Source organism: Pelobates fuscus, chromosome 5 (genome assembly GCF_036172605.1).
Source record: "Pelobates fuscus isolate aPelFus1 chromosome 5, aPelFus1.pri, whole genome shotgun sequence".
Classification (NCBI taxonomy): Eukaryota; Metazoa; Chordata; class Amphibia; order Anura; family Pelobatidae; genus Pelobates; species Pelobates fuscus.
In genome coordinates this window covers 357,849,634-357,873,351 of record NC_086321.1, presented here as the reverse complement: position 1 = coordinate 357,873,351, position 23,718 = coordinate 357,849,634, and the positions used below count along the sequence as shown (strand labels likewise).

Here is a 23,718-nt window from a genome sequence, read left to right as displayed (position 1 = left end):
TTACTCCTACACAGCTCATAAGGCTGTCCATAACTGGTGCGGTCTTGACATTCTGTCCTCGATGTGGTCTATAGATAGACAGACCTACTCTGTTAATCAGAAACTGTTCCTTCTACTCAATATTACTGTGGATCCCAGATCCTACAAAAAATGAAAACACACACACACACACTCCCTGTTATAAATCTAGACAAATCTTTGCTCCCCTTATGTTAGATGTTTCTCCATCCAGTGGTCTGTAGTGGTAGAAGAAATAGGCAGCGAATCACCATTCCAAGATAGATATTGTTTGTACACAGATTGGTGAGTTAGATAGTCCAAATATTGATATTTTCCAGAATTCCAGACCTCACTGTCCTAGACCTCCCCTCTGGATTCAGGACATGGAACTTAGTCAGCTAGGCATGACAGTTTGTGTATTCTACCATCTCCTGTACCCTCTTGTTCCCTTTACTCATTTATTTTTCCCTCCTTTCCCCTCACTCTCTCTGCATCTCTCTTACTCTGGATTTAACAGTGTTAGCTGCTCTGTCGTCTTTGCCCTATCCACCGCTGACAGCTATTGCAATTTTCTTAGAGAACATCTGTTTTTCAATGTATTTGGAAAAGCGTCTGATAAAACATTTTGTTAAAAGCAGATAGATTCTAAAGCTTGATGTAGAAAACTTTATTTTATCACAAAGATTAATACATAAAAATCCCAAATTGATGTTTACAGACTATACACACATACAAAATTGAACAAAAATCATACACAAATAAATCTAAATTGACCAACATTTTAACAAATGATCCTGCTTTCATTTTTCACACAAGATTAAAACATTAAGATGGTACCTCTTTATTTATTTAACAAGATAACAATTTATCAAGAATTTCTCGTTTTCAAGAACATTCTGAAGAGCAACAACACAAAGTAATGATAGAGACAGAGAAGACAAACAGGATAACAGCACACAATAAAATGTTCATTGCTGGTTACATTTTGATTTTATAAAGTGAGAAAAAAAATAATGTGAAGATTTTGGAACTGTGATACATGTGATGTTTTCTGGAAGGTTACTCCATAAGCAGGTCTAGCTGCCTTATTGTAACACTAGTATTGAAAGTGAGAATTGTAATGGATGCTTACAAATTTGTACTCATTTTAATGTATTTCCTGAGTCATAGATGCGATAACCCATCTCAGCGGTACTCATTTTATCAAGTCCATCAGTGCGAGAAGCTAGAGCATGGGTCCTCAAACTCCGGCCCCACAGATGTTGCTGAACTACAACTCCCATGATTTTCTGGCTATGTAATTCAAAAGAATCATGGGAGTTGTCGTTCAGCAACATCTGGGGGGCCGGAGTTTGAGGACCCATGATCTAGATGGTGACCTGAAGCCAGTGCTAGATTAGATTAACAGAAACTATTGGAGCTGAAGCTCTAGGCTCATGAATTACAATATACCTTAGCTGCCTGATTGTTGTGTTTTTTTAATCTTTGACTACTGTCCTGAAATGCTGGGTACATTATTAATGTGTTTGGCCAAGAAGGCACCAAATATTCATTGGCCTAACTTAGCATCATAGGAATTGACCTAGTAGAGCATCATGGTAAACACTGTCCACAAAATTTAATAGTACCAAAGATAGCTTTAGTATTCTATATACTGATCTGCCTGATGTGTGTCCTGATTAAGAACTGGAGGGGCCAAATGCACATAGGAATGGCCTATCCATGCTCCAAGAATATCCATAGTATGGATTCCTTGTGCACCATGACCCATAAGACAGGCTGTGACCACTTTGAACCCTTGTTTTTTTAAGCAAATTCCTCCTGCTTATGAAGGTGGATATTATATGCTTAAAATGAAAGTCAGGTGCATGAGACCAGATACTCAAATGGTATATTTAGGTCTAGCTTAATTTTCAATGCCAGACACATGAAGTCCCTAATCCAGCATTGCTTGAAGATGGTGTAGGTTCTACGGCTTGTAAATTGCAGAACATTGAGAGGAGATTAAATGATGCATTAAGAGTTGCAGCTCATAATTTGGATATTTCTGAAAAATGTTTTATAAGCCAAGTAAAATAGGTTAAATGTACATCATATTTGGACTTGCATACAATGTGCATAATGCATGATTGTGTCCTCTCCATAAAAATATTTTAATGTTATTTCATACATTTCTATATGTTAAAATGTACACACTGGTTAACACTCCAGTCTTGGTTAAGCCAATTTCAGCCAAAACATCAGAAGAGATCTTCAGATCTTGTCCATATCGAGTCCTATTCTGAGCTTGGTTGGTTGCTGTCCATTATTTAGTTGTAATGTACATTAGCCCCAAAAAGAAGGAAGTCCTGAAAAGAAAGACACATGTGGCCACGGTGTATATTGAGGTCAGGAATAAAACATGAAAAGGTTTGTTTAGAGAAAAGCTGTACCTCTGTCCAGCCCTTGTGGCATAGGCAAGGGTATATACCAAAGGAAATCAAAAAGAAAGGAAGGCAACGCAACTAAAAATACTGTGTGCACATCTGTGTTCTTCAAATAAACCTGCACGGTAGCTCCTTATTGTGCACAAAGCATTTCTTGTTGAGCTGCCTACCTTTTCCTTTCTGGTTAAATAGAAAGACAATATCAACACAATTATTATTGTTCTTGTTATCGTGAAATGTACAGCCAACAGCATAATAAAACAATAGACATGTGATGGAACAGTGGAACTCAAGGCTTGTGTACAAGTCCTTTTTAACTGCTGTGCATGAATAAAATTGCTGTTATTCTATGTCCGAATGCATCGATCTAGATAGGACTTATGCGACGGGGTGTACATTAACAGGAACTTTATCTAGTCCACACAATAATGTTGAACATTTTCATATCCAGACAACTGTAGTTTCAGGTTAAACAGTGTTGGGTTGTGGGTGTTCATCATCAAGAAAAACCATGAACTAACCTGACTCTGTTGTAGGACAACGTCCGTGAGCTGCACGTGATCCAGCAATGGCAATGGGTATCCTTTGGTCAGGATTGCTGGAGGGAAGATTAAATGAGAATTATAGTATGTTCAAAGACCACAAACATATAATGCTTATACTAAATTAGTAGAAGTGATAAAAATGATATTTAATTTATCTGGTAACATGACTCAGCTGTATCTATGGTGGACACCTATGTGCTTGTAGACTATTTGACCACAAACATAACAGACCACTAAATTGAAAACAAGAAGTAGACTGGGAAATGGAAGGAGAAGGTTCAAATACTTCCTGGACTGACATTATCACCATACTCACTGGGATTCCGGTTTGTATTTATTATTTTTTGAAAGTAGGGGTGTTATTGACTAAATATGTATTACACACTTTTTGGGTTTCGTCACTAAATCAAGAGAATTAAAGTAATTAAAAAAAAATTAAGGCAAATCAGCTGAGCTTATAAAATAGAAGAATTTGACCTAAAAAGTTAGTCAGTTTTATGAATTTCCTGGTTTAAGGAATAGCCTTTCTTGTTTACGTTTGCACTCATTTATACCCTTTGCATAATACTCTCTACATACCATTAACCTGGGGTAGGACGATGTGTGAGATGTAATAATTCACAGCCACATTTAATAATGCCACCTAAAACACACAAAAAGACATTACTGTAAATTGAGAGTTAAAGGGTTAACATTTTATATAATTGTGTCTAAACGAGAGGTTTACATTTTTGTAAATGGCATCTAGTTCGTGTTTTGCCTATTATACATTTGTATTTAGATTGTGCTATGCTGCCTCCTACTGGCCTTTGCTGAAAAGTTAACTATTGGTTTGTATCACCTTGATTTTTATGTTATTTTTTACTATGTTTACTTATTATTTCCCCACAAAGCTTGTACTGTAGTTTATATTCTTGTGTGGTTAACACATTTTAAATATAAGTTATAAACGCACCCTAATAATTTATATATAGATATATACCTTGAGAATAGTCCCAAGTCAAATGAAATGTTGACTATTTGTAACATGAATATTTAATTAAAGAAGTTCTGAGAGCTCTCATTTCTGTAGTTCTACTTACGAGCCATGCACCACATGACGGTATAACATGGAATGCACTGCATGACGGTATAACACGAGGAGTCTTTGAGTACAAATTGATGGAATGCTCAGATAACAGTGGCTATAATTTCTGCATATTATTGCATTATTGCCATTTTACTATGGCTATTCTGTGAACCAAATGTATAAATAATTACAAAAGTGACGCAATATCAATTTAGTAAAATTCCCCAACCTATTTGTTACTTTTATAAATTAACATTATTGCCAAAACGTAATACTGAAGAAATGGACCCCACACTTTACTAGCGCCGAATACTTACAGAGAACGGTCCCACATCAGAAGCTATCAGCTCCATTTGAACCCTAGTGTTAATACAAAGTAAAGCTGATTAGTAGAGGTCACATAAAAAGTCAGTGAAAAACCTTTATTGGGCATGTATAGGAATTATTTACAGTTTTTACTGTGTACATATGTATTTTTTCCTTTAATATTATGAAACAAAGAAGCTTGTGTAAAAAAAAAAAAAAAAATAACACAATCTGAATAATCTCAGTATGTATTGTAAAGACCAGCAGCCCTTAATATTGTTAAGACCACTGTGACAGATCCCTCTGTCTTGGACTGGAGTAACCCTTTTTATTAATTCGTTAGTTGTATTCGTGTTTCTCCGTTCACATGGACTCTATGCTGTTCCCTTTTTATGTACCGAATAAAACTACCGAACGGCCGACCACCCAGTAGAGAAGTGTGCTGCTGGTTAACCTCTTGGCCCCATTAGAACGTTGAGGTTAACCGCAGACACCTCTAAAATTGATACAGTAGTTGGGTGGTCGCCATTCGTATACAGACCACGAGGTCGCGGCCATTTTAAATCCACGAACCCACAGCAGTGTTCGACACCTAATTCATGGAACTCAAAACGGATACTTTTTGGCATGAACACCGCTACAGCCGTCAACCTCCCTTCTTGTTCGGTAGAAAGTCACGAACGGCCCTGTGTTCGGTATTTTGTTCATGAAATATGCCATACCCCAAATAGACATACCGTGGAGCTCATTCGTATGAAAACTGACTTTGTGAACTCTTTGGCTCCACAGCGATTGGACTGTGCGCTATTCGGCACTTTTGTGCGCTCAGATCCTAGCTATCTGGGGACCTGTGGAATGCCGGTATTATGTTGGAAAATGTTAGTTATTTATTTTTATGTCTTTTTGTTATGTTCATATAAAATGGTGTTTAGGCTCTGTCCTGGGAGATAATTGAATTACTTCACAATTATCTCCCTGGGCAAAGCAGAGGGTGCTGGGTAACAAAAGGGGAATGGCTAAGTGTGTACCCTGTGATTGGCTACTGTAATGTCCTTGTCACAGTCTCCCATCTGGTCCCCTAGGGGAGTGTCCACCAGGTGGGAGATCTGCATAAAAGCCAGGCATGTAGCCCTCATTAAACCAGATTCCTGCTGACCCTCAACACGGAGCTTTGTCTCGTCATTGGGGGGGATTATTCGTATGGAGTACGCTTGTTCGTCTGTATTGGGAGAATAGCGGATTCGTGATGATTGCTGTTCGGCTGCTTATGGGAATTAGGGAACCGTATGATCGCTGTTCGGCAGTTTGGAGCGCTCAGTGGCTACCTCTGTATTCGGTAAGGGAACGTCCTGTACGGCAGTAACCCCTCTCCTACCGGAGGAGCCGTAGCAACCACATTTACAGTCTGTGTAATCCCAAGATGTAGTTCATAAATTCTATAAATTATTCCTCACAGAATTACTCACAGTTTTCTATAGCCAACATTGAAGATGTAAATTCCACAATGAAGGCTGCACTCCACGGTCTTCCTTAAAATCCAAAATTCTCTATTGGTTATACATTAAAAAAAGGATCATTGAAGATGCATTTTTCTTTTTTTCTTTTCATACCACTGGTTAATGGAGGAACCAGGTTAAACCACAATAGCCTTTCACGAACTTACCTGCTAAGATCCAAAGTACCAACAATTCTGCCTGAAGTTACACCTATCTTCACCACAGCAGTGGTGGTCTGAAAAGAAGATATACCAATAGCACTACGTATCAAAATGTAAGCAGGTAGATACAATAGTTTAGAAAATCAGCCCTACGTAATTGTGCAAAAGGAACCTTATTGTAGTTGTTTGTTAGATCTACTAACTAGAATATATAAGACCCTATAATAGTGAATTGAAATTGCAATCAGAGGTGGACTACAAAGAGAAGATATGGCCACTAGAATTTAATCCAAGAAATAGATATGTTACCGGAATTTTGAGCCCAGTATGATCTTCATTTCCTGGAGTAAAGTTGGAGTATTGGTAGTTTTGTGGAATCATATCAAAATATAATCTATAAATGATGAAAGACTTTGTTGTGGCTGTTATCTCTAACAGCGTTCTAGTTGTGAGGTTAACAACCCAACCCTTCGTAAAAATATGTATGCATCAGTGGTTCCCAACTCAATCTTAAGGGAAATTCCTAAATCCTGGTCTACTGAAGAGCCTCGAGTTGAGAGCAATACTACCAAAAAAATCCTGCAAAGGTCATCTTCAGCAACCTTTGCTCTAGAAGAAAACCTAATGATTTAAGCAGATTTGTATAGGTAAACTTAAAACGCTAATAACCAACCAGTTTTAGATCAAACAGAGATGCCAGGCTGCTGTTGGGTAGAATGGCATAGGCTTTGAGATCCATCACAGGTGAAATGGTCACGTTTCCAGGCTTTATGGTCAAATATGGAGCAGAGACCGATGAGATCACCAGCTTCATGAGCATATTCGGGTACATTTTTGATATCTGTAAATCAATCCATATAAAATTGAGGAAGTAGCACTGCCATATAGGTTTAAATAATTAAGATCATTTCATTCAGAGTATTCTCTTACCTGGGGTACAAGTGTCCCAAAGGATGAAGTGTTTAGGCGAATACTGAAGTCCTTTGGGATCTATAGTTGAAGAATGTTCAGGTTTATACATTTGAAAGTAGAATTAGCAGTAAGAATGTTAGGTTAAAACAGAAGGATCAAGATTCCCTAGGCAGGTTACTAGTCTGGGACTCTTCTTTTTAAAGGGATGGTAAATGGGGTCAAGCACATTCATTGTTTCAGGGCCCCCTATCCAACACCTGGACCCAAGGTGTCCACCTAAGGTCACTCTCTGTCTAATTCTGCTCTGATATAACATGGAGACTATACGGTGTGTTATTTTTCCCTGATGAAACTCCATCAGTTGCATTTAGGTTGAAGTACTGGCATCCAACAAACAAAAATCATGAAAATTAACTTTCATATGTATATTTTCATATAGATTAACCTATAAACACCATAACTGTTTAGTTTAAGAAATATTAATATACTGATAAGTGATCCTATCTTTAGGCAACTGGAGACAATTCACCAAATGCCTAACTAGCAAATTTGGCTGTAATTATAATCAAGTTGGAATTAAATTTTTTTTCCCAAATTAGTGTTTTTATGGCATAATTTTGTCATTTGTTTTCAAATTCATTAGATTACATTTTTTTTTCTTTAAATCAAGGCTGGGAAGAATCAATTCTTAGGAATGAATTGGATGTAAAACTGATGTGGAGTTTCCTCTGCCCAAAAAAATTGCATGGATAGTTTGCAATGTCCCCTTATCCAAAAATGAGAGCGGTTTAGATTTAATTACATCATTACATATATTGATGACAATGCATTTCACATCCAATGTATTGCCAAATATTAGTATAGATATTAGTTCTGTTATTTAAAAAAAAAAAAAAAAAAAATTAATCACAGACTCTCCATGTGACCACCACACCACCATTCCTCGTACCATATCATCGGTGACTGTAAAGGTGAGCTTGCCAGCTGACTGGTAGACGTAGCCAGCGGTGTTAAACAAATAATCGGACACTCCAAAGTAAACCATCAGGCTGTGATCCACTGGTAAGGACAGTGCAGGTGGGGAGAAAGGAGGAGTAGTCCGATTTGCGAAGATAAAAAATTCTCCCTGTCGAAACCAAAAAAATAGAATCTGTCAAGATCAGGTGCTAAATTATGAATTCTATTCTTTAACAGGAGTCCTTGTGTTTTTGTATATTGCTAGCAGGGCTATTATTCCATCTATGGAGATAGATCAAGGAAAGGAAGGGGGTAAACTTTGGTCTAACCAAAATTAAATAATTGCAAGCTCCCGAGCACAGTTTTCAAGAAATAGAGTACCATGGTGCCAATCCAACACTCTTCAAGAAAAGGCTTTCTGTACATTTGCTTTTTCCTAATGTGCATACATTGCACCAATAAAGGAAAGACTACAAATAACAAAAACCAAGCACGGGAACCAATTAAAACTTTATTTCAAGAGCTTGCCAGTGTCTCTTTGGGATATCTCTGGAACGGAGGAATGTTAAGGAACCGCCAAATCCAACCTACCTTACGAGATCAAAGAACACATAATTGTGTTTTAATGTTCTATTATTACATATGAAGGGCTAGTCAACCAAGTTAAATCAAAAGTAGTTTACGGTCACACATAGACTGACGTTTCGCCCCAGAATGGCCTTATGGTTCCAATTTTAATATCCTTTTAAGGGGTCCATGGAATTTGCCAAAGTGGGGAGGGGGGGAGGGAATTTATTAAAGCTACCAAACCTTTAGTTGCACGTCCACAAAGTCAGCAGTCACCGGTGGAGGTCCCGTCAGGGAGTAATCAATGGCGGCTACCTTGTCAATCTTTGCTGTAACTGTAGAGAACAATTATATAAAGAGATAATTAATTCTAGTCATGAATCACAAGTAGTGTGTGCCCATTGGATTTTTCTAATTATGATTCTAAGTGTTCCTTTTTGATATAAAATTCATTGTATTATTCGATTAAGCAGTTAACTAAATTAGCTTCTCTGTGCTTGGGTGGTATCCGAGCCACTACGCTCATAGATTGAGAGCTTCTAATTATTTAAAATGTAATGATAATCATTCCATCTTATTACAGTTTCTTAGAAGTTTAATCATTTAAAAGTCTGTTTGTAATGGATATTTCTTGATATAAGCAAGTTTTTTTTTTTTTTTTTTTTAAAAAGAGAAAATGGATTTACAACATTCAAACAAGCCATTAATTGGGCTGTATATTTAAATGCCTTAATCATGAAGCTGATAAAGCTGAATGGCCAACATTAATTAAACCATTACTAGTCTCTGTAATAATGACTTACCCAATGATCTACTACAGTACATGCAACAAGAGGGGGGAGAGACATAATATAGCAACTTCATTATTAATTATGTGACAGTAATAAACATATTAATGTATTCACTATGTCAAGAACTGTGGAGAATTAAGAAGAAAACCGACAATGCTAGGCTTCAATATCCAAGGTGGAGTTTTTTTTTACCAAATTTGGTTATTTTGGCATATAAGTTGCAGTTCCTTATACAATTTTCTACAATTCTTGCATCAGTGAATAAATTGCTCAATCTCCTTAACAGGTTAGAATGTAGACTAAAAACTGAATTCTGTAGCTTACGTCAGTTAAGGGTTGGCAACATTTGGGCTGGGGTCAACTACAAACATATAGCCCAATTAGAGGCCAAACCAGCACATTGTCTCATCACACTCCAAATTCCTAATTTTATATTAATGCTGCAACAACTAGCATACAATAATAACAAAACACACTGTGCTGTGAGGCAGTAGCCCACACGCCTTTCTATACTAGTGGCCCCTTGACAGTCCTCCCTTTGAATATGCATTTTGTACAAGCATTGCATATTTAAAGGGACACTATAGTCACTAAAACAAATTTAGCGTAATGAAGCAGTTTTGGTGTATAGATCATGCCTCTGCAGTCTCAATGCTCAATTATCTACCATTTAGGAGTTAAAGTGTTTATACAGCCCTAGTCACACCTTCCCTGCATGTGACTTACACAGCCTCCCTAAACACTTCCTGTAAAGTGAGCTCTAATGTTTACACTTGCTTTATCGCACAGTATCTTTAATTTAGAATTTCATATCTTCTGCTCCGTTAATAGCCTGCTAGAGCTTGTAGGAGCCTCCTGTGTGTGTGATTAAAGTTCCATTTACAGAGCAGGCGATAAAAAAAAAAAAAAAAAAAAAAAAACATCTTAACCTGTAGGTTTCCACATGACAAATTCACTTACTGATTACAACCTCACTGTGGCTCTTTTCTGTCCTACCTGAATGAATCTGAATTCAGTGTCAACAATAATATAGATGCATTCAAATATCAGTTGCGATTGTATAATTTTGGTAGAACTAATTTGCTCAACTAATAAGTTCTCCCTTTTGCTAGACACTATATTTATTTTGTACATTGTCTGTAGGTTATCAATTTACCTGGTAAGGTTTGAAGAAGTGGTTCAAGTTTGCTAGTGATAGAGTCACTCACAATGGGGCAGATCTAGATAAACAATACATAAAAATCGAACATGACACACGGTTTATGTACTTAGTGAGTCTGAAGTCCAAATGTAATGTTTCAAGACTGTATTGCATTGTTTTTAAATTCACTCTATTTACTGCAAGATACTTTGAATTAACAAAAGTATTTTCTGAACAATTCCCTGGGGGCAAATGGTTTGCAATGTTGGGACTTAACCCCTTAAGGACCAAACTTCTGCAATAAAAGGTAATCATGACATGTCACACATGTCATGTGTCCTTAAGGGGTTAAAGGACAACTGTCGTCAACTTTTCACTTCACATTATTTTAAAAGTTCATTGTACTTAATGAAAGTCTTAAATTATGTGTAGTGATTTGTGAGAAAATGTATCTTTTTTTCCTGGATGAGCAGACATGTTGGGTCAGACTTTACGGGTATCTGACCAACTACAGTTTATATATATTATATTTTAAGGACCAGTGATGGGCTGTACAGACATAACAGTCTGTTGATTAAAAAGTACAATCCAGGCTCACTTCGTATAACAGCACAACTTACAACGGTTTACCTTCCGTTTAAAGGACCACTATAGTGCCAGGAAAACATACTCCCCACCCTCAGGGACCCCCTCCTGCCGGGCTCTGGGGAGAGGAAAGGGGTTAAAACTTACCTTTCTCCAGTGCCGGGCGGGGACCTCTCCTCCTCCGATCCTCCTCCTCTCCTCCCATTCGGCTGAATGTGCACGCGCGGCAAGAGCTGCGCGCGCATTCAGCCGGTCTCATAGGAAAGCATTATCAATGCTTTCCTATGGACGCTTGCGTGCTCTCACTGTGATTCAGTGAGAATCACGCAAGCGCCTCTAGCGGCTGTCAATGAGACAGCCACTAGAGGATTTGAGGGCTGGATTAACCCATTTATAAACATAGCAGTTTCTCTGAAACTGCTATGTTTATAAAAAATGGGTTAACCCTAGCTGGACCTGGCACCCAGACCACTTCATTAAGCTGAAGTGGTCTGGGTGCCTAGAGTGGTCCTTTAAGAAGAGGTTTTGCGAAAAAGAGGAGACATGGCTGCCGGGGTGGAGTTATGTTCCAGAAAGCGATTAATCATTTATTTATTTTTTAAATTTTAGCAAAAGTTAAAAAAACAAAATTGAATGCAGAGAAAACCACAGCATAAAATTAAGGTCAAACTTATGTGGACACCTGTCATAAGTATGCTGTGTGTGCTGATGACAGATATGCAGAAAACGGACATTAGCCCGCCCAGAACTTATTGGCTGTCACTGACGCCCTAATGACGCTGGTGGAGGGGGAGTGGTACCTCTAGCAGCAAATGGGTTAAACTCAAATCACTGAAGTGGTCATGGTGCTCGGAGTAACGCTTACTCAATCTCAACCTAAAATACACCAAAATAATTACGTCATGTTAAAATGGAAACCACACTCTGATGCATCCACTTTGTGGTTTGGGATATTTGTTTGGTGAGTATTTGGCAGAATGTTAGCTTTGAACTCTGTCTTGTGAATCCTCCCTTCCTGCCTGAAAACCAAGTCACAGCCTTTTAGGCCAGGCTACGGGTTGTGAAACCCAGAACATCATGGGCGAAAACGTCAGCAAGCTCAGCATGTTGATCGATTCCGCATTGTTCTCCACAATCGGTTTATTGAATGGTGTGCGCCCCTTAAAGTAAAATTGACATGTACGTACCTGCTTCTCAATGGCATTTCTTAAATCTTTCTCGATGCTGTGGCGGAATACGTCTGCAAGCCAGCTGTAATGGAATCAGATTATTACGTTTTAAAGGGGATCCATCATTAAAAAGGCTTCGCTTCCATCTGTGAATACTGACCGTTCAGTGATGTAATTGCATGGAGGACAGTAACTCCCAAGGCACAACGTTAGCAGGAGCTACAGGAACTGACTACTTTCAGCTCCTGTGCATACCTTATCCCATGACGGGGCAAATACAATTATTATTATCTGAATTCATATAGCGCCAACATATTCCACAGCCCTTCACAGTTTTAATATGGGGATATCACAGAAATCAATGAAGCACCCGCATGTGTTATCATAAAGTTAACACTTAATGAAAAGCCTGCTTGAATGAGTTTACAATCAAGACTGAAGCTAGAAGACCTCTCTCCCATGTTAAAATGAGTGCCTGATTCCCCGATATTGGAATACTTTGGCATATTACAGAGTAGTATAATGGTGATGTCAAAGTTTCAATTTTTTTTGTTGGGTTAGTTAATTTTAAGTAGTGTTGAGAGGTTTGAAACTGTACATTTTAGGTCTACCCTGTTCCATTTGTACATTGTGTAGCTATTTCAGACAGAAATTGCTGCATTTGGAGATTTTTAAAATGATATTCATGGCACTACTAAAATAAAAAACTAAAATGATAATAATCATTAAGAAAAACCTCTAGATATTTGTAAGGAGGTAAAGTAGACTATAAAAAAATATGTACAGGTCTAGTAATAGAAAAAATCCAAATGCTCAGGTTTTGGCAATCTACAATTTATATATATATATATGCACAAAGAAATGTAGTGCTTTGTTATCTCCAGTGATGGCAGGACATTAATTATGGAAATAAAAAGAGTGCATTTATCAAATTCAGAAGCACACGGATCAATAGAACAGAAATAGTTGAACACATTGAAGCAGGAATTAATTAGGATAATTGCTACCAAGATGCACAAATCGTCATCTAATTAGTTTTATGTGAAAACGTGCGTCTGGTTGGAAACATATAGGAGATTATTAACTAAAAATCAAATTGCAGTACATTGAAAATCTAATTGGAAAATTTAGGAAGAAAGTCCTGAAATTTGGACTAACTCCATAATAGTCACAACTTTGTTTGTTTATCCAGAATTTTACAATTACATTTTCAGTTGTAATCTTACAATCTTGGTAATTTCTCCAGCTTGACAAGGTAAGTACATTCACACACATTTCACCCAAGTACGGTCTGAACTTGCCTATCTCCAATCCGTACGATTGCACAAGTCAACAGGTAATTAATCCCATGAGATTTGCTTAGTGATTTATAAATATCTTCGAATACAGAAATGAACTCAGAATCACCCTGCATTTTTAGTGAGTGACATTGTGAATTTTTTAATTCATGCGAAAGCACATTAAATGGATATCTTATTACTGAGTTAATGAAAAGCTTGTTTGATTGTCTTTCAGTCTGTTGTGCAACATCTTAAGGTTTCAAGTTTCTACATGCTAGATTGTTTGCACAGTTGTTGGGGCATGCCAAAACACATCAGTTCATGTTCTAACAAAAGGAGATGCCTCAGTTCTAGGCTGAGTTGCAAACAGCTGAGTTGTGTGTTAGAAGTAATGATGTGCTTATAGTTGTGCTATTGTGATTTATGATTTTTATTTTACTGTATCTAAACAGTTTATGTTAATGGTAGACTTACTTTCAAATATCTCTTGATAGAGTATATATATCATTGAATGTTGTCTTTGGGTCAATTGTCCAATGTATCGAGGTGGAAGTATCTTGTGTCATATATATATATATATATATATATATATATATATATATATATATATATATATATATATATATATATATATATATATATATATGTGCAGTTAATGAACAGTAAAGAGCAGATGTACGCAGCCTTAGCGTCATTTACTCCAATTACAAATTCTGCTCTTCAAATGCACAATGAAGATTGGTAAATAATATAGTCAGCAACCTTGGGCAAAATTCTAGAACCACCATCTAAAAATCACTGTGACCACCGAATATCTACTATTGATTGTACTACCCACGGGCTCTTAATACTAAAGCAAAAAGCAAAACAAAAAAAGTTAGTTTTATAAAACTTCCCCTCTATCTATATAGAGGGAGAATTAAATTTGCGAAAGGCCATTGTACTATGTCCCCATGCAATTTTCAACAGTCAGAGCATGGATAGTAAAAGTTAACTTACCCAAACTTCCCAGAGATGTGCACGTGGACATCGCCGATGTGGTTGCTACAATCAGACGGGGCAATGGTTGGTCTTCCAGATCCATCACTGCCCAACTTTAAGCCTACGGAGATACTGAGTCCCTCAACCTTCAGATCAAATCCCCCATGGGTAGATCTAGACACATGATAAATTAATGAAATAAGTTACTTAGCAAGGTGTATTACTCTGTATGGATCATATGAGGGAAGGACATTTAACGGTCATGTTGCAGCCGGAGACGTAAAGTTTCACTGATGTTGAAGGTATTGAAATGTATGGTAACGTTGCTTACATATGGTGGTAGCTTACTCTCCACGTTCCGTCTACCTGGATGAAAGCCCCGGAAATTGTCAATTTCAGGCCAGTACCAGGAACAAAGCTGATCTGCGAGTTTGGCAACTGGAAGCTACGGACACTCATTCTGCAAAAGAATGTTGACACAGTTACGGTCAATCAATGATCAATGCCAGTTTTAATATCTAACCAGAATCCACTTGGATTAAAATCCAATCTTCTAATATTAAATCAGAGCAGCCTTCTACAAACAGGTTCAATTACAAGTGTTAATGCAGTAATAAGCACCATTTTACTATGCAACATCATTAAATTCTTGTTCAATACAACAATCAAGAAAAGTATTAACATATGAAAAATGTAAAAAGTACAAAGCACAATTAAAAAAAATTACAATAAAGCAGAAAATAAAGTCATAATAATTCATTCATTAAAAAAAAAAAAATAATATAAAAGCATTGCTAATATCAAAAGTAATTCACGCGTTCAGACTCCATCAATCTTTCAGCTCAATTACCCAGTGCAAGCATGAAGATATTTATCAAAATTCAGAAGTGAGAAAGAAAAAGTAATGCGTACAGTGGACTAAAACCCCCCCCCCCCCCCAAAACGACATTTATTAATCTGCGTTCTCACTTTAAGTTTTCAATTTTAACCAAAGTACACAGTGGAAAGCACTGTAAATTATAAAATCTATATATTTTTCTTTGTGCAAATCATTTCTTAGTTTAACTCTTTATAAACAAATCCTTCACTGGCTGCACAAAGAACCAGTAAACCACAGAAGATTCACTTTAAAAAGGGCATCTTTATTTGATCCAATGTTTTCATGGTAAAAATAGCATGGCACCTTTTATAATTATGGTTGTCCTTCAGGGGAGGGAGGATGGATGGATGGGTGTGATAGAGTGCTGTTTTACCCCATTCTGTAATGATTTAGGGTACTCCAGTGTATTCTGGGAAGTAGGGCTAGGGGGACCCTGCCTTTAGGATACTGTGGACTAAAACGGCCATCATTCTCAGGCAGGCTGTGATTTATTTATTTATTTATTTATTTTAAATGCTCTTCTTGTTAAATACAATTATATCATCAGTCTTGATGTGGCAACATGAGTAAGCTATTCATTTTTGCAATCACGTCGCCGAATCGTCGCTAAACAAATAATTGAAAGTAAAAAATTTGGGGTTTTTTTCCATAAAAAAAAAATAAAAATATCTATATTTAACTCATTCATGACTTAGCGTTTCTGGGATTTCATACATTTGGGACTGAGGCCTTTTTGGCACTTATGTCATGTATCTTCTACTGTACTTTAACGCCTTCTTTGTGTGCATCCATACACATTATATACTGTATTGATTTTTATAGGAAAGCGAGGACTTTCTTCCAATATATGACAGGTACACACGTTAAAGATCCAGTTTGTTATGAACGTATAGACAGTCAGATCATTATCCTAAAGTACAAAAAGTGAATATTTGATTTCCTTGGTAGTAGTAAACGTGTTCACAATTTCATTGTCTTTCCAGCAGATGTCAGAATAGTCACTGAATGAGAGATAGCGGCTCACCTATAAAAACTGTACTTTACTTTTCCAAGATGTTTAACGTGCGTTGATCCTGAGAAATCCGGCATGTGAATCTTAGAAAGTCGCTGCTGCAGAACAGTCATCCCTTCCTGGCGGGCTGTAGGAGAGAGAGAGCGCAAGCCTAAAATATCGCAGCATATAATCTCGCTGGCTAAATGTGTACAGCGCTATGGAATCTGATGGCGCTATATAATAGTAATAATGGCATAAATAACAAAATTTTTAAAGAACACTCCAAACACCACTATAGTGATTATGGTGCCATGCAGTGGCACCATCCCGCAGTAGGTAGTCAAACAAGTTAAGTATGATTTGACAACAACGTGCTGTAGTGGTTATGGTAATTGAAATATTTATTTAATCAAAAACGTTTAGTCTTTCAAATTAGCAAGTTCATCTTTAATTTAAATTGTAATGTTTGCCAGAAAAGCTGCCGCTCACACATGGCAATAAAATTAAATTAAATAAATTGTAGTGAAAAATTTGAAACTTAGCAGAAATTTACCAAATGCAAAGAAAGATATTAGGAAACGCAGGTTGCAACATTGTTGCGCAAATTGCATCATAAACTTGAGTGTATATAATGCTGACCGTGACACAAAATCTAGTTACTAATGTGGATTGTGTCACAGAATAGACTTAAAAGTATTAATTGCGCACTATCTATATTATAGCTGTAGTAAATCAAAGCATCATTACTCAGTCCTTACCATAAGCGTATGTTAGGCTTAGGCCTAACCCTAAATTAATTCTCAAGGCCGATTAAGTCTGTATAACAACAGACAGGGTTATTCAATAAATCACAATTTTCACATATTCAATCCATGTCCTAAAACCTTCGCAAGAAAAAGAAAAAAAAAAGGAAAAAAAAAAGAAAAAAAAAAAAAGTTATCTGTAAATATTCTCTAACGGCTATATTCACAACTTGGCCTTGAGTTTCCCATTCTGATTTCATTTTTGGGGGAAAAAAATAAAATTTGTGCACCTGCTTGTGTTTCTCAAAAAAACACACCACCATTACGTAGTTTATCGATTGCCTCCAAACCTTTGAGGAACTTTAGATCCATTATTTCACAAGTGGGTGTAGTCTATTTGTCTAAAAAATGAATTATTGAACTAATCAGGACAATAATTTGAGTGACAGATAAAACGATAATTTCATGTGACCAATGGATGAGATGACAATAATTTACCATAAGTCTAAATGCAAATAATTGGACACAAGCAACACTATGGTCGAAATGATGAACTTGAGATTTATATTCATCAACACCACACCATGAACTCAGGATAATGATAAACATATTAAATAATTGCGGTTCTAAAAAGAATACCACCCCCGGTCTCTTTGGAAAATATGTATCAAAGTGTTCTGATCCCTAAAAAGTTACAATTCTCTTAGTTTTTGCAGAAGTTCCATTTCAGAAGAATTGCAAATTTACAGTGGTGGAAAAAATTCCTAAATCTGTGGCCTTCGAGGATAAAATGGCGTATGTAAAAAAAAAAAAAAAAAAAAAAAAAAAAGGGACGGTTAAGGGGGTGAAAAAATAAAGCATCAGATGAAAAAAACCTGACAGATTTAATAAATTGTGCCACAAATTTGTAGAAAACTAGATATAAAAATGTTTTCTATACAAATATGCCCACATATGTAGGAGTTGTTCTACTGGTGTTACATTTAATGTAACTCTTAAATGGGAAAACACCTTTTATATTCCAAAATATTTAGGGAAAGTCCCTTTGCTTTGACAGAGCGTTTTGCATTCCACACCACCTATTGATCATAGTTTGTGATTAGTGTTTCCAGAGCAAATAGCACTTATAGATACTCCAGGGAGCTTCAAGTGCTGCCCACTGCACAGTATGCGGAATTCTTATGCTGCAGGAAGGAAATCGGTTAATTAATCATGAAGACTTTGCAAAGGAGGCAATGTGATTAATACATTGACATCCACTGCATATCAGTTCTTAATGCAACAAAAAGGCATTTTTCAAGTGAAGTGTCCATCATATATTTGGAACCCTAACTGTGTGCGTAGACATCAGCCTCAGACGTGGGGTGATATCAACCAGGACAACATCAGGGTTTCTGCACAAAAAAAAGAGTAAAACTGTCAGAAATTCAAAGTGAATTTAACATTTCAGACTAAAATAACTGAACTGCGATCATAATACTTGGAGAATTTTCCCAAGTCGGCTATTGTGGCCTAGAATTTAAAATCCACTTTGAATTTCTGACAGTATTCAAGACAGTTCACACTTAAGTAAATAACGCTGTAAACAAATACAAATTATCTATAGCGAGCACAGCTTGTGAATAATTAACCCTGCAGGCTTGCTTTGACAATAACGGTATCAGTGGCATTAAAGCAACAGATACTGTGATTTTATTCTTGTCTCCCTGCAAAACTAAAAAATACAGTCTTAATAAACCTGCTTTCAAGGGAACATACCATAGTCCAGCCCTTTCTGTGTGAGTCTCACCACAAACCCAGGATTGACAGCGTCTGCCGCCAGGCACAGAGCCAGTACTAGCATAAGGGCCAATGTATGGGGATTCGCCATTTCTTCAGCCTGTCCCTCACTGTCCCGGGGTACCTGCAATCTGTGTTTTTATATGTGAAGCAATGAGAAATCAGAACAAGGAAGGAAAAAGAATGAGGAAGTTCAATCAGAAACACAGCAGCAGGGTTGTCCCTTACCACAGGCACTGCCAATAGACTTAATAGGTGCTGTTAACCCTTTCAGACCAATGAGTACGTTTCTATGCTAGAGTGAATTTGACGGGGTTAATTCACTTAATTGAGAGTTAATGAGAGATCAAATTGACTTCAGAGTGAACTTCAAGTTTTAGAACAAAATCGCTGAATCGGAAAAAATACTCCAGTTAATTCAGCAATAATTTTAGCCTAGAATTTCAAATGCACATTGAATTCTTGATAATTCACACGTTAGTGAATAACTCTGTTGGCACTTATTTATTATCAGTAGTAGCTCTGTAGAACCCTGCTAATTCCACAGTAAGACATTCTGGAACGTATTCTGTGGACTGAGAATTGAGAAGGTAAATGCAAATTTTAGGCAAATGTTACCAACTTTGAAAAAAATCTTAATCATATATATATATATATATTTGAGATTCTTTCTTTTTGTGATGCATGGATACAAACGGGCTTGTAGTGACATAGTAGTTAAAGGGACACTATAGTCACCAAAACAACTTTACCTTAATGAAGCAGTTTTGGTGTATAGAACATGCCCCTGCAATCTCAATGCTCAATTCTCTGCCATTTAGGAGTTAAATCACTTTGTTTATAAGCCCTAGTCACACCTCCCTGCATGTGACTTGCACAGCCTTCCTAAACACTTCCTGTAAAGAGTCATCTAATGTTTATCCTTCCTTTATTGCAAGTTCTGTTTAATTTAGATTTTCTTATCCCCTGCTATATTAAAAGCTTGCTAGACCCTGCAAGAGTCTCCTGTATGTGATTAAAGTTCAATTTACAGAACAAGAGATAAAATTGTTGAAGGAAAATGTAATCTGATTGAAAGCGAAACCAGTTTTTTTTTTCATGCAGGCTCTGTCAATCATAGCCAGGAGAGGTGTGGCAAGGGCTGCATAAACAGAAACAAAGTGATGTAACTCCTAAATGGCAGTGAATTGAGCAGTACTACCTGAGAGGCATGATCTATACACTAGTAGACATGCTTAGTGAACATTAATAAGCTATTTGTCAGAGAAAAGACATTTGCCCTCTTACGATGCCCCTTCTGTGGCTTAGTGGTGAGCGAGTGATCAGTGGATAATGAGAAATAAAACAGAATAAGAAAAGAAATACAAGAGAGATTAACAGTGTGAGATATATGATCGGTAAGCCTCAAATCAGCCTACACCCTCCAGTGGTAGGCCTCTTCCCCGCTTCAGCCACATAGATAGGCTAGTAGAGCTCCAGTGTGGTTTCCTGCTGAGGTGGCGTATCAGGCCCACTTGTAGGAAACAGGATCCCCTATGTGCCAGACACCAGGGAAAGTCTCCTATAGAGCCCCCCGGGACCTAGGCTCAGGGATGGGTTTGATGCAGTTTCTTCCCTCAGGGAGTGTGCTGGGTTGAGCCGCCATGTTCGGGTCTTTTCAAGGATTGGAGCCACTACTCCTCTTGAGTTGCTGGCGGTAAGCACTGGAGTGAGCTGTTAGGTGCTTCTCATTGCTGGGGAGCGTATTAGCGGTTGTGCAGCTTTCTCCAAAAATTGGCAAAGGTCTCGTTGAGCTTAGTGAGTATGTCGGCTGAATTCCTGTGCTGAACCGGGAGACACGTGGTGTCCGCCATCAGAGTTATGTGCCATATATCGCTGGGTCAGCGCCTTGGTGTTGTGCAGGTATGGCTATAGGGCCTCCAAGAGGTGGACCGGGATCACCCCCACCGGTCCAGAGGAGGGGGAAACAGGGCCACAGATTAATTATGCGTGGGTCCAGGCTTCTGCAGACTAGGAGAGCGTCTGTCCCTCCTGTCTACCGGATCAGCTAGGCCTCAATTCTTCTCCAGCGTTTACTGTGCCAGACTCAGTTTCCAGCTGCACCCGACTGGATCATGCATGTCAGGGCTCTGGTAGGTCTCCACTGGGAACAAAATATTAATGATACCTGGCGATTTATCAGGTAAGATTGGTGACCAGATGCGGAGCTCAGGCAGAACACGTCTAGCCGCCATTATGGTCAGGCCCCGCACCCCAAAATCATATATTATATTTTTTAAAATGTGCATTTCTATTTTCTATCTTTCCTATTCTCAAACTAGAGAATAAACGTTATTATTTACAAAGAGGAATTTAACACTTAAAATATCTCAGTCAAGCTTATTAAAAAATGCAGCAATTCTCAAAAATTCTAACTGATTTCAAAGTGAATTTGCTGCCCTCCAAGCAGTCCCAGGTTTGGCAAGACACATCTGGTGACACTAGAGACTAAGTGCACAGAGAGCACAGCGAAAGTACTTAAAGTAATTTAAAATTTTAGATACAAATAGCCAATGGCTGGGAAGTTTCAGTATTACAAGTAAGATAACTGGTGCCATGCATGCCAAGTTATGGCTGACTACCGAGTAGGGCAGCCACTGCCAGTTAGGAATGCCCATACAGATTAACTAAACGTAGGTAAGCTAAAATGCCCTGTACTTAATCCCTAGTGCAGGACTAGCATGGCACTTTACCCTAGTCCTCTCGATGCTTTGTGATAAGAGGAATTCTGTACAGTGAACAGAAGAACTGTGTGCCAATTGTCATGAGAACATTTTGTGACATGATAAGCTTATGCTGAAACTCCGGACAGGATTACATTAAGCTTCTTCGGTGTTTTTATATAGATTTCGGTTTTTTTTTCGTGGCTATGTACCGGAGGGTTATTTTAATATATACTCAGACTCATACCAGAGTGGCAAGAAGTGTCAGTTTTCCAGAGTAGACAAGGGCACATGATGTCTAAGTGAAATACTGTTTATTTCTTTCATTTTTTTTTATATATTTTTAACAATATTACAATTAAAACATTTTTTTTTTTAAATCACCCCCCCCTTGATAGTCAACAACTTCCGTGTTCAGATTTTTGTACAAATACTGTTTTATGACTTTATCTGTTATCTAAACAAGAGGTGATAAACTTTTATAGAGCTTGTTTTACAGAGTTTGAGGAATACCCAGTTTACTGTGATTACACAAACCTGACATAACGTACCATACCATGCCATGTCCTGGCATGACTGGGTTAAAAGTGCAATTCAAGATTAAATACAGGTAATTATTTAGGCCAAAAGCCAAGGCCTAACGCAGAAACAGTTTGTTGGCTAATGGAGTATCCCTTTAATTACTCCCCCCGTGGGGATCGTACCACTTCACGCTATATCCAGGGAGTTACTATTAGGGCTCTTTAATATGTGAGTGTACATTTATATTCCTACTAACGTTTGGAATTACATTAAAATACTACATTATATTTTTTTATCCTGCTCTTCTTTTATACACTGCCTGGCCCCCCCAAAAAGTCGCCACCTGGATTTAACTAAGCAAATATGTAAGAGCCTCCTCTTGGATAGTTACTGCATGGATGATTATCAATAGCTGGCAAAAAGTTATTTAACCCCAACTGATGCAATGAGTAGCTTCTTATTTCTTAAACAACCATGTCGAAAGACACATCCCGTGGTCGTGGAAAAGATGTTAGTCTGTTTGAGAAGGGTCAAATCATTGGCATGCATCAAGCAGAGAAAACATCTAAGGAGAATGCAGAAACGACTAAAATTGGGTTAAGAACTGTCCAACGCATTATTAAAAACTGGAAGGATAGTGGGGAACCACCAGTGATGGGCTCATCAGGGTAAGAAGAGAGGCAGATGAAGTGATGCACCCATCATGCCTAGTGCCTACTGTACAAGCCTGTGGGGCAGTGCTATGATCTGGGGTTGCTGCAGTTGGTCAGGTCTAGGTTCAGCAACATTAAGGGCCCAAAGAATGAGGTCAGCTGACTACCTGAATATACTAAATGACCAGGTTATTCCATCAATGGATTTTTTCTTCCCTGATGGCATGGGCGTATTCCAAGATGACAATACCAGTATTCATCGGGCTCAAATTGTGAAAGAGTGGTCCAGTGAGCATGAGACATAATTTTCACACATGGATTGGCCCCCACAGAGTCCAGACCCTAATCCCATCCTTGGGATGTGTTAGAGAGCGGGCGCAGTGGTCCGACTCTCCCATCATCAATACAAGATCTTATTAAAAAATGTATGCAACACTGGACGGAAATACAGTTGCAAGAAAAAGTATGTGAACCCTTTGGAATTATATGGATTTCTGCACAAATTGGTCATAAAATGTGATCTGATCATCATCTAAGTCACAACAATAGACAATCACAGTCTGCTTAAACTAATAACACACAAAGAATGAAATGTTGCCATGGTTTTATTGAACACACCACGTAAACATTCACAGTGCAGGTGGAAAAAGTATGTGAACCCTTGGATTTAATAACTGGTTGAACCTCCTTTGGCAGCAATAACTTCAACCAAACGTTTCCTGTAGTTGCAGATCAGACGTGCACAACGGTCAGGAGTAATTCTTGACCATTCCTCTTTACAGAACTGTTTCAGTTCAGCAATATTCTTGGGATGTCTGGTGTGAATCGCTTTCATGAGGGTCATGCCACAGCATCTCGATCGGGTTGAGGTCAGGACTCTGACTGGGCCACTTCAGAAGGCGTATTTTCTTCTGTTTAAACCATTCTGTTGTTGATTTACTTCTATGCTTTGGGTCATTGTCCTGTTGCAACACCCATCTTCTGTTGAGTTTCAGCTGGTAGACAGATGGCCTTAAGTTCTCCTGCAAAATGTCTTGATAAACTTGGGAATTAATTTTT

General features: G+C 37.8%; 1 protein-coding gene across 2 annotated transcripts; it reads right to left on the bottom strand.

The window, feature by feature from the left end:
- Window positions 1-979: 979 nt before the first annotated feature.
- LOC134611784 (bactericidal permeability-increasing protein-like) lies at window positions 980-18,941 on the bottom strand. Of its 2 annotated transcripts, none has more exons than XM_063456003.1 (15): window positions 18,762-18,941; window positions 16,291-16,405; window positions 14,718-14,846; window positions 14,405-14,560; window positions 12,144-12,207; window positions 10,387-10,450; window positions 8,683-8,774; window positions 7,865-8,041; window positions 6,934-6,993; window positions 6,677-6,844; window positions 6,010-6,077; window positions 4,358-4,400; window positions 3,551-3,614; window positions 2,948-3,024; window positions 980-2,348 (listed from the first exon to the last, which is right to left on the bottom strand). In XM_063456003.1, the coding sequence occupies exons 1-15, from the start codon at window positions 18,871-18,873 to the stop codon at window positions 2,310-2,312; spliced, it is 1,428 nt and encodes a 475-aa protein (XP_063312073.1). In that variant the 5' UTR covers window positions 18,874-18,941; the 3' UTR covers window positions 980-2,309. The 2 variants fall into 2 exon arrangements, with proteins under 2 accessions (XP_063312073.1, XP_063312074.1); XM_063456004.1 differs by having other exon boundaries at window positions 2,948-3,009.
- Window positions 18,942-23,718: the final 4,777 nt, after the last annotated feature.

Excerpts from the sequence above, each read along its gene's own strand:
- LOC134611784 (XM_063456003.1), bottom strand. The coding sequence starts at position 18,873 with ATGGCGAATCCCCATACATTGGCCCTTATGCTAGTACTGGCTCTGTGC. Across the intron at positions 14,561-14,717 it reads AGAGTAAGCTACCACCATAT|ATCTACCCATGGGGGATTTG; the intron begins GTAAGCAACGTT and ends TCATGTGTCTAG. Across the intron at positions 6,994-7,864 it reads TTACAGTCACCGATGATATG|ATCCCAAAGGACTTCAGTAT; the intron begins GTACGAGGAATG and ends CTTCAACTATAG.